Source organism: Dermacentor albipictus, chromosome 7 (genome assembly GCF_038994185.2).
Source record: "Dermacentor albipictus isolate Rhodes 1998 colony chromosome 7, USDA_Dalb.pri_finalv2, whole genome shotgun sequence".
Taxonomy (NCBI): Eukaryota; Metazoa; Arthropoda; class Arachnida; order Ixodida; family Ixodidae; genus Dermacentor; species Dermacentor albipictus.
The window spans coordinates 38,701,601-38,716,119 of record NC_091827.1 but is presented as its reverse complement, the minus strand read 5'-3'; the positions used below and the strand labels follow the sequence as shown (position 1 = coordinate 38,716,119).

Below are 14,519 nucleotides of genomic sequence, written 5' to 3'. Positions count from 1 at the left end.
AGGGGTGAAAAGAAGTAGGCAGACGCGAGGCAGAAAAGAAGGAAAAGATGACGGCGTAACAGTATCACGACGAATGGGAAGAACACATAAGGGTGAAAAAGGAAAAGCAAGCGGGTGATAGAAGAAACGTACAGACAGCGACAGAAGCAGAGGAAGAGAAAGAAGCAGGTGATAAGAAGTGCAGATGGATCAAGTTAAAGAAATTAGGATATAAGGGAGGCGGGAGATGGCGAAGAAGCAGATAAGAAAAGGAGGACATAAAGGGGAGAATACAGAAGTGCAAAAGTACAACGAAAGAGGGCAACAACGAAGAACCGATGAAAGAGAACAAGGAAAAGTATGCGAGAGAAATAAGAGGGATATAGAAAGAGAGAGACAAGACTACGAAAGAAAATAAATGAGAAAATGGGGAAAATGGGGACGGAAAGGAGAGTAGGACAGAAGAGGAAAGAGAATCCCTTCGCGTGCTGACGCCCGTGCTATAAGCCGCGGAGCGTATGCACCGGGAATGCCTGGCTCGCGAGCCGCCACGCGACGGCGGTCAATCGGGCGGGAGTCCGAAGAGGTGGGCCGAAGGGATTCCCGACAAGGACGCCTCTCGACCCTGGCCCTGTTTCGCTTCCCCTCCCGTCTCCCGAATCGGGAAGGAGACGCAAAAAGAGAGAAAAGACGGAGAGATGCGCGCGGTCATCCCCCAGTGATCCGGGCCAGGGGTGTCGCTACGGGTCAAGGGCCTTCTCCCCGTCGCGTTTGTACGCACGTATAAGCCCTGTCCCGCTTATGCCGTTGTTTAGAGGGATGGCGGTCCCGCAAGCTTCCCCACTTTTCTTCCCCACCTCTCTCACTTTTGCGGACATGACGGAGGTAAACTGAAACGAAACGACAGAAAGTGCACAAGCGACTTGAAAAATAAAAAGAACACAGAAGCCACTATCCGCTGGTTCTCGTGGTGATTCCGAAGCCCCTTCACTCTCTCTCCTCCCAATCTCCCTAGATATCCCCTTTTTCGGGTCAGGTCAGACGGCGTCGGGGCGGTTGCTAAATATGGGAAAAAAAAGGAGCCGCTGGCACGCGCGCGCGAGGCTATAAATGGAAACGCGACGGAGGCGTGGGCCGCAATTACGAAGCGACCGATACAACCGTTCGTGCGACGAGAGGTGTCGAGGACGGTCTCTTTGTCATGCGACGTCATAGGCGGCGTTCGCGGTCCTCCCGGCGGGATTATTCCTTCGCGTGACGCGGGAACGGGCGGGCGTGCGTACCTTTACACGATGGCCAGCGGCGTGTATTATTATTATTATTTAGTAATGAACAAGGTGGGGGGCACCCAATTGCCGGTATCGTTCGCGAATAAGAATTCAATTTTCGCTGAAAAGCGTTTATGCGCGCTCTTCCTGGGATTCACACACACACGCAAAAATGAATCAGGCGCACCACACAAAGGTTTGCGTGTGTCTCGCTTTAACGTACCCTTTCCTGGCGCTGTTTCAGACTGCGAAATCGGCTACCGACTGCAGCCCAAGAGCAAGCTCTCCTGATGAAAGAGTGTTCGATTTTTTTATTAAAGAAGTGCGCACTTTCCTGTGTTTCGCTTTCACCATTCGTTTCACGAAAGCAGCCACCTCTTGTGCCCGCAAAGTTCCGCTGAGTTAAGTTAGTTTTTTAATTATTTGTATAGTTCCCACAGGGTAGAACATAGCAGTCAAACTGTAAGTTTTCGAAGCTTAGTTCAAATTTAATTTCGCTTTGGTCAGCGCTGGGCACAGCGTGAATGGGTGTCGAGGATGTGGTACTACGTCAGGCCTTTTCTGCCTCTACGCTCGTCCCCCGGAGAACTATGTGCTGGCTTCGTGAATCAAATGAAATGAATTGAAATACATATTTTCCGTTGGGACTTACGCGATTTCGTTTTGCGCCCTTCCGCTAATCAGAACTGAATCCTTGAGTGACATTACTCCTGGAACTTTGTATAGCTAAGATACATTGTTCGATCTACCTGCTGGTTGTAGGTCTAAAAGCGATTTCCGAATTTCTTTTCTTTAAAAAATGAAATGATTTGAGCCGACTTAAATTGAATCCAATCCGTTTTCTAAATATTCGCTCCGTCGATGTTAGCGTGAGCTCCATAATGCCTTATTGAATTGGCTAAACCTAGATAATGTTTCAGGTAGATTGAGACGACAGCACATTGTGACGATTGGGACGACTGGTACGATTGGGACGATCGTAACGTCTCAACATCATGCGCACCGTTCACAGATGCCCAACCGTAAGAAGACGAATGCAAAAGAAACGACGTCAACAGTCAATGAAACGGGTCTCGTGGTGCTGCATTTTTTCGAGCCGTTCCGGTAGGCATCGCGTATAAGCGTATATGGACTACGCATACGTAATATCTTGGCAACGAATTTAAAATTAACCATGTGCCTACGTAACTGCTTGTTGACACATATAGTTACGAAAAAGTTGCGCATCATGTGCTGCCCGCTGTCTCGTTAGGCAGCTTTCGCCACCCAAAGCCTCTCAGTGTGGCAGTGCACGCTTTACAGGAGCACGGACACCGAGGAGCCGCAAGCAATAAGCGTTTTCCAGGCGAGCAGGTGGTGGCGACGTGAAGCTCCTTACTTGTGATTAAAATTTAGTTTTAACGCGATAGCGTTAAGGAGCTCGTGTCGCAGAAAAGCCGGTGTCGTCGGCGTCGGGTGTCGGCGTCGGCGGCGTTGACCGTGAGCGATAAATCACGGCAGGCGCTTCATAAATAAAAAGCAACTTCCAAGATTGGCCCGGTGGGAATCGAACCCGGGTCTCCGGAGTGTGAGACGGAGACGCTACCACTCAGCCACGAGTTCGATGCTTCCAAGCGGTGCAAACGCGCCTCTAGTGAATGCGGTGTTGCCTTCGAAACGAGCCGTGGAAAGTTATACTGCGGTGTATATCGGTAATTATGAACATGTAACGTACAGAAGTCACAATTACACGAGTTGCGAAGTGCGTTTCCGCTGCATTTCTTCTGCGCTTTCCGCACACGCAGAGCCATCTTGCGGCAAACACAGAAGACCCCCTCCTCTCAATGTACGGCGCTGCCCCGACAGGAGGCGCGCCGCGCGCGCATTGGGACCGCTGCCAGGCGCGTCGCGGGACTCCCTCTCCCCTGACGACGCTTCGCCGTGCTCCCGGTTTAGATTACTATCTATCTCTCTGCCCGTGCCGATCACGACGTTTGGCTGGCGTAGATCGTTTCCCCTCCGAGACACCGAGTTCTTTGGTTCGTTTCGTTCGCTCAGGCGCACGTTTCGTTGCTGCGCCGAACGCTGCGTTGCTCGACGCTCACCGCGTGATAGGTGGGCGCTAAGTCCGATGCGGGGCGCATCGTAAGTGATTGCTGTGCCGTAGCGCATTGTCTTATACCCCTTGGCGGGTCGACGGGAACGCTGTCGCGTCCCACTCTTGAAGGCGAAGCTTAAGCGTCCTCCAATTTTTAGATTTCGGGCTTGCCACAATTTCGACCCGCGAAATGTCGAGGGCAAGAAAAAAAACTTGATGTCTTTCAACTCTTGCTCATTCTGAGGGCTCACGAGGTGACGCTTTGTACTAGTTGAAATCGAGGGAAAATGGGGGAAAGGCGGGAGATGGAAATTCAAGACGATGCGCAAAACGAGAACGAAGTGAAAGCGGGAGCCAACGTTTCGACAAGTGGACATGTCTTATTCAAGGCGACACGTCGCCTTGTCGTATGTCGCCTTGAAGAAGACAAGTCCACTTGTCGAAACGTTGGCTCCCGCTTTCCCCTTGTTCTCGTTTTGCTCATCGTTTTGTACTAGTTGAGTAATATTTGGTTAAGGGGCGTAGGGTAGGGCAAAAAACTGCAAAAGTGGTTCTTTTTTTTGTCTTCCTTGTTGCTCATAATCATCGCCATCATCATTATGGCAGATCAGCTCTGTGGAACTCCGTAAGGTTTATTCGCCCGATTGTATCACGAAGCTACAAATGGAACCCATACGGGTTTCTTAGAAAGAAAGCTTCCCGGTTAAGAAAACATCCGGACGCGGACGATTCTTTTCCTCAACTGCGAAGCTTTCGTACTGGGATACCAGTGCGGGGTTTCCTTTCGTAGCTTCATGCTACAATCGGGCGGATGCCTCTTCTTCATTTCACCATCACATGTTTGTTTTTCCTTTCATTCGCCTGTGTGTGATCTCAATCATAGTCGGCTGCGCTGAGTCCTCACCGAGCCTCTAGTCGGCCCACAAGACTGTGAAGGCACTTTTGTGTTTCTCCAAGGCGACTGGCCTGTGTGGACGTCTTTGACTTTAGTAGGTGTCCTCTGCGCGCGCATGCGCGAAGCCACCGCGTCTTTCCTTCCACTTTCCCTCTACATCTCTTTCATGTTTCTATTCTCTTCTTCTCCATCCTCCAGCGTAGCGTAGCCAAGCAGACGCGTTTCTGGTTGACATCCCTGCCTTACTTTTTTTACTCCTCCCCCTCCGGGCCGAATAAAGGTTGTCCTAACTGCCGCCTCACAACGCCTTTGCAGCAGTAGATCGTCTGGGCCCTTTTCATATGCGCTTAGCAAGCAATTTAGCTCAATAAAACCACAGTGACAAGAAAGGTGGACAAAGACAAACGCTGCTGTTTCTCTGTGGTTTCTCGATGGTTTTTCTATGTTTGTCTGTGGTTTTCATTGCGCTAAGTCACTTGTTCAGTTATGAAAAACCAACTAGCCCAACGATCAACACGTCTAGAACTCATACGGACTCATCCCGAGCGAGCTATGTGCGTCAAGCGTTTTGCCTTTGCAGAGTCTTAGAAGCCGAGTCGTCGCTGGCGTTGCATCCCATATATGTGAACGCTGGTACGTTCGCACTTACGTTAGCCTGGGACGAAACAGTGAGCTAAAACGTTGTTGCGTTGTCGCGACAATGAAGAACGAAACACTGCCACTGCGGAAACGGGGAGTTGAACGCGACCCTAACTCTTTGTTGCGCGAACCTGCGCCAAGAAAGACGAGCAACACTGAAATCGCAGCCACATGCCGCGGCGAGCAAAGTCATGTTTCGTCGTATCTGAATTGACGTGTGTGCCGGCTGTTCGTACATGCAATCACCGTACATTCCGGAATGTTCTCTCTGGTTCTCGCGGATACATTCTAGAATGCACGACATTATTCGCGCCGTGCACGTAATTTGATTAGACACTCTTTCGCTATAAAGTTGTTGAGGACATTTGAAAAATTCTGGATACAGTAGGTCCGTCTTCTGTAGAGCGATAACACGATACAAGCGATCGTTTGGAATCGGAAGAATGAATGAATGAATGAATGAATGAATGAATGAATGAATGAATGAATGAATGAATGAATGTCATCTTCCGTCGAGCGACAATACGCTACAAGCGATCATTCGGAATGTGAAGTATGAATGAATGAATGAATGAATGAAAACGGAGCGGCCGGAGTACTCACCCTGTGCCTGAGGTTGTACGTGAGTAGGAGGTTTCGCGCGAAGGAGTTTGCGAACGCGTGGTAGAAGTTGAGCACCTCGAGCAGCTTGTCTCGCTTGATGGAGTGCAGGTCGCAGTAGGTGAGGGCGCGCACGTTGGCGCACGACTGGCCAATGGTGGGCTCCTTCCAGAAGGCGTCGCCGAACACGTCGCCCCGGCCCAAGATGGCCACCACCTCGTCGTCCTGGATCACCTGCGCGGCGGAGGGTCCGGTCCCCGCATTGTACGTTCGGCGCTACTTACGGGCGGAAAAGAGTTTTCTTTTTTTTTTTGAGCAGCGCTTGTTCTCAAAAATTGTTGACTCTAGTGATTCCCCATAGAACCTCGGGTGTCCCGAAAGGACCCCCGAATACGTGGAACGTGCGCTGAAAGCGTGACTCGTGAACTATAACAGCAGCTGAAAGACGTTATATTTAGAGCCGCCAGAATTACATTTTAGGTGCTTTTTTTGTTTCGCTTGCAGTCGACAATCAATGAGAAATGTGGTGTCATGTCTACTTTTTCTGTGCCTTGTGCCTTTGCGCTGAAATGACAATGTTCCCTGAAAAATAAGCCATGCCAGATGGCCTACTTATGTTTGCTAAAGCTGATGTTGCTTGTTGGAGACGCCGGCGCTGATGCCAATTTTAATCGAAAGACAGCGAGTGAACAGATCACGAACCAATGATTGTGAGACAAGCTGAGAGTTTTGGTCGACATCAACCCTCATCCTGGCTTATTATTTCTTGTTTTCCGTGATCATAATTTTGATCAGTGAAGAGTCCGCAATTAAGCACGGGACGCCCGAGATATTAACTCATCATCGTTCTACGAATACATATTCGGGCGCACATTTCTAATGCGAATAGTACCTGACGGTCGTCTAGTACTCGCGCGACCCCATAAAGTGATCAAGGTCGACTTGGACAAGACGCAGTTCGCGAGCTGCGCACGCGAACTGCGTCTTGTGGCGAAGCGAGCGGAGGCGAGCGCAACGACGAGGAACGCGGTGTGACGTCATGTGCCTCCTCGGAGCGCCGCCACGGCGAAATCGCAAGTTCGCGGCCAGTAAAGCTTTCGATTTAAAACGAAATGAAATGAAATGTCGAGTGCCAGCGGGGTGGGGGTAGGATTCACAAGACCCGACGAGCGCCGCACTGACCTCCAGCGAACCGGCGACCACGAAGGAGAGGGTGTCGATGCTCTCGCCGGTGTGGTAGAGCAGGTCGCCGGGCGCCGAGTGGTCCATGCTGAAGTACATGGCGAGGGCGCGCAGGCAGCCGTCGCTCGCCAACCGGAAGGCCGGGTGCTCGTTGAAGACCTTGCGGTTCAGGTGCACGCAGATGTCCGCCGTCATGTCCTGCGCGACGAACGGGGGAAGGGGTCACGTCGGTGACACACACAGCCACAGCACCGGGACGCGCGAGGTCGCCAGCGAGAGACCGAAGAAACGCACGCGTCACGAAAATCAGTGCCCCCCCCCCTCCCCACCCCCCTACGCGTATAGCCTTCTATATACGAATGCATAGCTACGCTTCCTCTTAAAACCACCATTGGTCCTCCTAAAACCACCGAGAGGGTCCCGTTGCACTCGAAGGACCCGTTGCAGTCTCTGACTTTGGGACCCTCGTCTGTATAGTGTATCTTACCCCAATTCACTGTATTTAAAGAATAATAAGCTGCAACTGAAACTGAGCACTCCACCCCCCCCCCCCCCCCTGCGCGTATAGTCCCCAATATACGAATGTATTGCTACGCTTTCTCCTAAAACCACCGTTGGTCCTCCTAAAACAACCGAGGGTCCCGTTGCTGTCTCTGACTCTGGGACGCTCGTCTGTATATTGTACCTTACCAATTCATTGCATTTAAAGAATGATAAACTGAAACTGAAACTGAACCGCCCCGCGCGTATAGCCTCCAATACACGAATGTATAGCTGCGCTTCCTCCAAACACCACCGAAGAAGCGCCATTAAGCGATGCCGCGCACATTCCTTCGGTTCGCCAAGTGTGCGGTGAACGGCGGTTTTATTCGAAGAACGTCAAAAGCACAGCGACCTGAATTTTTCGGGTAACTTCAAAAGAAGACGCGAAGTGTCTTATTTAACGACGACGACAACGAAATGAAATTCCGCGGATGCATTTGAGCCAATACGAAATAACAGTAAGTGGAAAGACTTTCTTAAGGATTGTTGGCAGAAAAAAACACGCGTAGTGTTAGTGCGTGTTTGCGTATGTACGTGCATTTTTTCACTACTGTCTGCGCGTGCGTACCACGCGAGCCAAGTGAAACAACGCTAAAGCTACAACTTTCTCCACGCCGCTCCTGAACGACGACTTGGTTTGCTGGAGCCGGGCGACGCTATGCAAATATATACGAGGTCATGCAAATATGCACACCGTTATGCAAATGCGCAGAACGTTATGCAAATACATGAACCGCTTTGTAAGTATATAGCACGTCGTGCATTCACTGCTATGCAAGGGACTCGCAACAGCAATTCACGATAGAGAGCTGTTGAACTGGGTTGATGATATTGGTCCAAACGAAGGAAATGACGTTTAATCTTGCAACCCTCGAGGAAGCACGGCGAAGCGGCGTCGCGGGGGAGAGGGAATGGGAGGTGAAAGGGGATAGAGGAGGATAGAGGATGACGGAAAGTAGACGCCACCGTGCGCAGAAGCGGACCATGAAAGTGGGGCCCCTCAAAGCGACCCGAGTTTATTCTCTTCCGGTGCCTTCCCCACGTGCTCCACACACGTGATATGGCCTCGCAGCGCACACAGACCTAACGCCCTCTGAACGCAACAACGCGAAACCACCACCTGCAGATGCGTTTGTGCATAAGGACACCGCTTTAAGTCCCATTCCGGAGTCAGTGGAATACCGGGCCGTACCGCGGCGACTTTCGCTGTTTCATACGATGCTCGGCAACGTTTTATTGCGTCGTCGACGTACACAGACCGTTTTGCGATGCTTTAGAATGTGTTTTGACTGCTTACGGTTTCTTTCCGCGTGTATTCGGGAGTGAAACAACCTCGGTTGTTTTTTTTCTTTCTTTCTACATAGACTTACATAATGACCTTCCCATCCCTCCCACAAACGGTGCCTATACAGTAAAACCACGCTATAACGAAAATGGTTATAACGAAGTAATGAGTGAAATACTTAGCGCACAAGGACAGAGCGCTGCCTGTAGCCTTATTTCCTTTCGTATAAATTGTGCACACAGTAGGGCTTTTCTTCGACGAAATAATCTTTAACCAACCAGCACAAGCAATACTCTGTCGAAGTAACGCATATAACGAAGTAAGCTCGACTCACCCCCCCTTGAACTTCGTTATAGCGAGGTTTTACAGCATCGACTTCGCAAAAAAAAAAGAAGACAGTTGCCATAAGGGCGCAATGTATGCGTACGTTTTTGTGTTTCCGCGTTGTGTTTTTCGTGCGCGTTATCCTTGCACGTTATCCGTGCGGCACGACCTCGACAATCACGGCATCACCTCGCGAAACGTACAAGCTCGCGCGCGGTACGACGCAACGTCACCGGCTGTCGTCGCCACGCTCGAGTAAAAAGCTGTGTCTGGCGTCGTACCTTGGGGCAGTAGCTGAGCACCTTCTTGGTGTCGATGCCCTTGCTCATGGCCCAGGTGGAGACCACGTAGTCCATGACGCTCTCGCTCAGAGCCCCCTTGAATTTCGTTATAGCGAGGTTTTACAGCACCGACTTCGCCAATAAAACAGTTGCCATAAGGGCGCTATGTCTGCGTACGTTTTTGTGTTTCCGCGTGGCGTTTCCCCGTGCGCGGTATTCGTGAAGCACTACCTCTACAATCACGGCGTTGCCTCGTGAAACATAGCTCACTCGGTATAACGAAACGTCACCGGCTCTCATGGCCTTCAGTCAGACGCTGTGTCTGGCGTCGTACCTTGGGGCAGTAGCTGAGCACCTTCTTGGTGTCGATGCCCTTGCTCATGGCCCAGGTGGAGACCACGTAGTCCATGACGCGCTCGCTCAGAGCTCGCGGCACCTCGTGCAGCTTCATGAACTCGCGCACGTTGTTGAGCATCTCGTGGTAGCGCGCCGTGGCCGACGTCATCTGCTGGATGATGGTCGTCACGTGGCCGAAGATGGTGGCGTACAGCAGCGCTGCAACCCAAGTGACGATCACACAAAAAAAGCTTCGCACGAAGAAAGAGCAGCATTGGATCGACAGTTTGTCCTTCTTTCTATATTGATTTGGTTAATCACTTCCTTTACCACTTTTGTGGCCCTCAGGCCAATATATAGAGGAGTGTTCTTGTTTTTTTAAACAACAAAATGACATATCTGAACTTCTACAAATAGAAAAAGTAGTTAGGCTTAAACACGACTGAAAATTGTAAGGACTGCGTTAATTAAATAAATATTAATAAGATGCATATAAACTGCAGGGGTTTCAACCGATACGGAACTATAGAGTTGAATACAAGTGTCGCACACATATAAAGAAAGCAAATACAGCAAGCAAGTACATACAGATGTGCACTTGCGAATGTGGAACGTAAACTGCTAAGTACAGCTACCGCGAACACGACGAAAGAATTATAATACCGATATTCAATGATAAGGTATTCTACTATATCTCTTTCTCGAAATTTTTCTAGATTTTTAGTGGGCAACAGAAATGACGGCAAGTGGTTCCATTGCAACGACTTTTTGGGAGAACGTTACGTGGGCTGCACGAACGTAATGATGTTTAGCTACGGCCTCCTGTAAGTTTGGGCCAGTTTTTTTTTTCAGTTATACACGAATGTTACGAAAGAAACAAACGATAGAACGACAGATCGAAAGTCGGAGAGGAAAACGAACACGCTTATTGCATTTTTTTTTTCACAATCCATGTTACCGTAACTCGTCTCTTCTATTCGACGACAACCTGCGTTACTCAATTCGACCTTACGGATGTAACAACATTGTTAACGTAATAATTCTTCCTACGTAACAATATTATTCGCTTCAAGTAGGGCATGTCTTGAAGCAATGAGGATGGGGATGGTAACGGTAGCCGTACCCTTTGCAACAAACCGGCGTAGATCATTCAGTAATTCATTCATAAGATACTACTTTCTGCCTTTTCGCAGCCAAGGCAGGAGCAGGTAATCAGTAGACAACAGAAAGGTTACACGTTCACAAAAAAGGCATAAAGGAAAGTATCGAAAAACAAATAATAAATCGCGCGCAGTCCTTACACCCACCATAAAGCTCGTACACTTGCAAAATTACAGCTTTCTGAAACAAAATTCAAGCATAAGCACACCTAACAAGGACAAGTAAACTAAAAAATAAAGACAGACTAAGATTCATTCTAATAAAACCATAGGCACAGACGCGAAGTAACACTCCTGTTGGAGTACACCGGCAGAGAAAGTTCGTATTAGCTAATCGAGGAAAGAATAAGAGCCCAGAAAAAAGACAGTCAGAAACAGCCGTTCTGCGGTAGGCTCGTAACTGCAAAACGGGATAAATCAACAGAAATGTGCTGCAAGCAACAGACACATCACAAATACGAAACGATTCGATTTCAGCGAAGTTCCCTACGATGAATAAAGTCTTACTCGGCTAGGCCAAACATTTAAATAGATGTGGTTAGCGACACCTCGATGACCATAGAGACCCCCACTACGGCGTGCTTCATAAACATATTGCGGTTTCGTGCGCGTAAAACCCCATAATTTATTTTAATTTTGAGGAAGGGAAGACGGAACAAGATGACAGATCCCAAAGTGAAGAAACGACAAATAACAGAGTGCGACAGTTGGAAGAGCAAAGAAGAATCAATGCGGGTCACGATCAATAAGAGAAAAATAAATCGACGGAGCAAGACCAAACTAGACGCAGGCGAGCAGGGGAGGGCGTTACGTCGTAATCGTGACCAGGCAAGAAAAAAAACTGGCAGCCCCCCCCCCCGCGCGCTCACCTCCAATGATCATCATGCATATGGTGAAGACCTTCTCGTTGTCGGTCTCGGCGGCCACATTGCCGAAGCCGACGCTCGTCATACACGTCATGGTGTAGTACAGTGACGTCACGTACATGGTGCCCCGAGGGGGCCCGCCCACCAACTCCGCTTTCAGGCCGTGATGCGAGTCGTTGACGTAGCGGACCTGCGTAACGGCGATTTAGCGTTGAACCACCCACGGCCGCTTTAATAGGCTGCGTGCTATACGTAACGACATATGGTGCTGCGACGTCTGCCTTATTCTGACCCTACGTACAGACGTTCACGTGTGAGAGAGATGCTATATAAATGATCACGCATGCGCGCACAGCACGAACTTGCCCTCGGATGCACAACACCTATAACGCATAATATACTACCAAATGACGAAATTGCACTTTTGGAGCATGGGTGACGATTGTGCACGCTGAGATGCGGTCAATTCCACGCTTATGTTTTAAGTAAAGGCTGCTTCTTAGATAAACGATCGGTTGATATAGTTAGACGCTCGCATTATCGCTTTTCGAACGTCTCTGCTTTACTGTGGTTGTCTAGTTTGCACTGTGCTAGAGAGGAAAAAAAAAACGAGTCGATACAGCTATAACGTGTACAACTTATGGCTCAATTCGACATAGTTCGAGAGAAAAAATAAGACTCAATACAGCTATAAGGTATACAACTTATAGCTCAATTCGACATAGTTCTAAGCATCGCCTCCGAGATCGCGCGGGCGCACTTTTTCTCCGGTCGCCTCATTTGGCGCTCTTCCCTATGCAGGAGTACAGTTATTGTATATGCTACCGAAGGTACCTTTGGTAGCATATACAGTAACTCTATGCATGAGAGCGTGGCCACAAACGGCACGCCTTCGCGAATCTCGGAGGCCACGGTTCCAATGCCTCATTTCGCTCCGCGGGCGAGCAACCGCAGCGCGTTGACTTAAAGATCGGTTCCCCTCGAACACGGTCCACGGGCGACTCGCCTTGAACTGTGACTGCGTGACGTTGGCGAGCTTCCAGAGCCAGCTGAACTGGACCCCGTTCTCGGCGTCGCTGCGGCCGATGCTGTACCAGATGCAGGCGAGCCAGTGGGCCACCAGCATGTAGAAGCAGAGCAGCAGGATCAGCATGGCGGCGCCGTACTCCAGGTAGCGGTCCAGCTTGCGTACCACGCGGCCCAGCCGCAGTAGTCGCACCACTTTGAGCGCGCTGAATAGGCTGCCGATGCCCTGGGTGGTACGTAAGGGTTGCGTGTTACAATAGTCGAGTTTTCGAACCGAATTAGAGGGACGGGCACACTGCACAAGCCGACGGCGTTGCTGGTTCAACGTATATAGCAACTCCTCGGAACAAACGCCGGTAACTTATCTTTCTTTTTTTTTGCAAACAAAGACTTCTTTGGCGAATTATTTTTTGAAGGCAAAGTCTTCTTTGGTGACTTTAGATAGATATGAGGCTCGTGGGATCTGGGTATCCGGCACTCTTTCGCCTCGTAAAATACACTATTTAAGGCATTCTAGGGCACTTAGGATAAAGAAAAAGGCGTCAAAAATGATGCTTGGAACTAAAATACGACGCTAAATGTTGGTGTTCAGCTCTGTACGCAGTTGTAAGTGCATGATTAGCGCAAGAAAAAGAGGCCGAAGTGAAACCCAGATGCGCTAGTTCAATATGTGCACGCCTAAAACAGGAACCGGAATTGTGGCTTTCCTCAACCAAATAATATTGGCCGGTCCCGGAGTAAGTAAGTGTAGGGTGAATAGCTCTGCGTAAGAGTATACACCAAAAGGTACACTAATAGCACTCCCGAAGACCCCGCCTTTCTTAAATGTCGACCGCTGTCGAGTAGCCTTTCTTCTAGGAGTGGTGGTTCAGCTATAACGCCTTCTCTTGCGTGGAACTCCCAGCGTGCTTTCTGGACTAACGCCGAGCATCACCACACACCTATTTGCACTTGCGATCCAATGTGCGATTTCTACAAGTTGTGAGGCCTTTCAAGGCCACACTTCCGCTGTGTGACCTTGAAAGGCCCCACAACGGAATGATGATTGGCCTTGAAAGGCGTGATCGTGCGTTCCCGCACCGTATTCGTGTGCATGTTGCCCATATAAAAAATACCTCTATAAAATTTTGCAGATAGGATCGCCGCTGTACACAGCCTACAATTTGCGAGAGCACATAGCCCATCTTATTCCGCTACTGCAGATTGATCGAATTCCAAAGGATCGTTACAGTGATCGCGCCTTGAGGAACGAAATTTATTTGGATCACGGAATATGAAGTGCTGCCTGCGCTGCCTGTCTGTCTGTCTGTATGTCTGTCGGTCTACTCTTATCTAACCTAATCTCGTTTCACATGGAAAGTAGGCTCCAAAGGTCTCAGTAACGTCGTATATTCGGCCATATTGAATTCCGGCACCAAATACACCGATCAGACACTAAAGTATACATTTAGTACACGAAAGTTGGAAAATACGCACACCCCTCCTTACCTGTTGGTCCTCGCCGTTGTCGAACGCATTGAAAACGTCATACGGCAGGCACGACAACAGGTCGATGGTGAACCATGACTTGAGGTAGTTCATGCGGATTATCTTCGGGTCGGACACCACCTACGATGGGATGAGAGAGAGAAAAAAAGAAATCCATGTACGGAGGATATGCAGAGTGTTTCGACAAAGGATGTCTCAGATTATTAGTAGGTAATTTCAGACAACATGACATTTTTTGGATGACGCTGACGAAGACATCTGAATTTGCGCGATAACAACTACTACGATTATTCACTAAATTTTGCTAATTAACATATAGTGCGGCAGCAGTTGAAACCTCGAACCTACCAATTCAAGTATGCCACTGAAGGGTACCTCATCATGTAACCTATGGCTGCCGCGTTTATGTCCACTCCTCATGCAATGTCTTGCATCGTCGCCTTTGAGGCACAATACTAAACGAATGAGTGAGTAAGTGAATTAATGCATGCATGAATGAATAAATAAGAAGACTCCCGATCCTCTTCGCATAGTCTCGCGATGCACTAACAGCTGACTAATCAGGTCAAC

At 49.2% G+C, this 14,519-nt stretch overlaps 1 protein-coding gene across 1 annotated transcript in view; it reads right to left on the bottom strand.

Moving 5' to 3' along the window:
• Positions 1-14,519, bottom strand: part of LOC135905671 (potassium voltage-gated channel protein eag-like) — a 159,509-nt gene that overhangs the window by 12,522 nt on the left and 132,468 nt on the right. Inside the window, exons 4-9 of the mRNA XM_070521912.1 lie at positions 13,950-14,069; positions 12,442-12,687; positions 11,439-11,625; positions 9,408-9,628; positions 6,641-6,838; positions 5,462-5,692 (exon numbers count right to left, since the gene is read on the bottom strand). Coding sequence (XP_070378013.1) covers positions 5,462-5,692; positions 6,641-6,838; positions 9,408-9,628; positions 11,439-11,625; positions 12,442-12,687; positions 13,950-14,069 — 1,203 coding nt within the window. The remainder of the gene's footprint in view (positions 1-5,461; positions 5,693-6,640; positions 6,839-9,407; positions 9,629-11,438; positions 11,626-12,441; positions 12,688-13,949; positions 14,070-14,519) is intronic.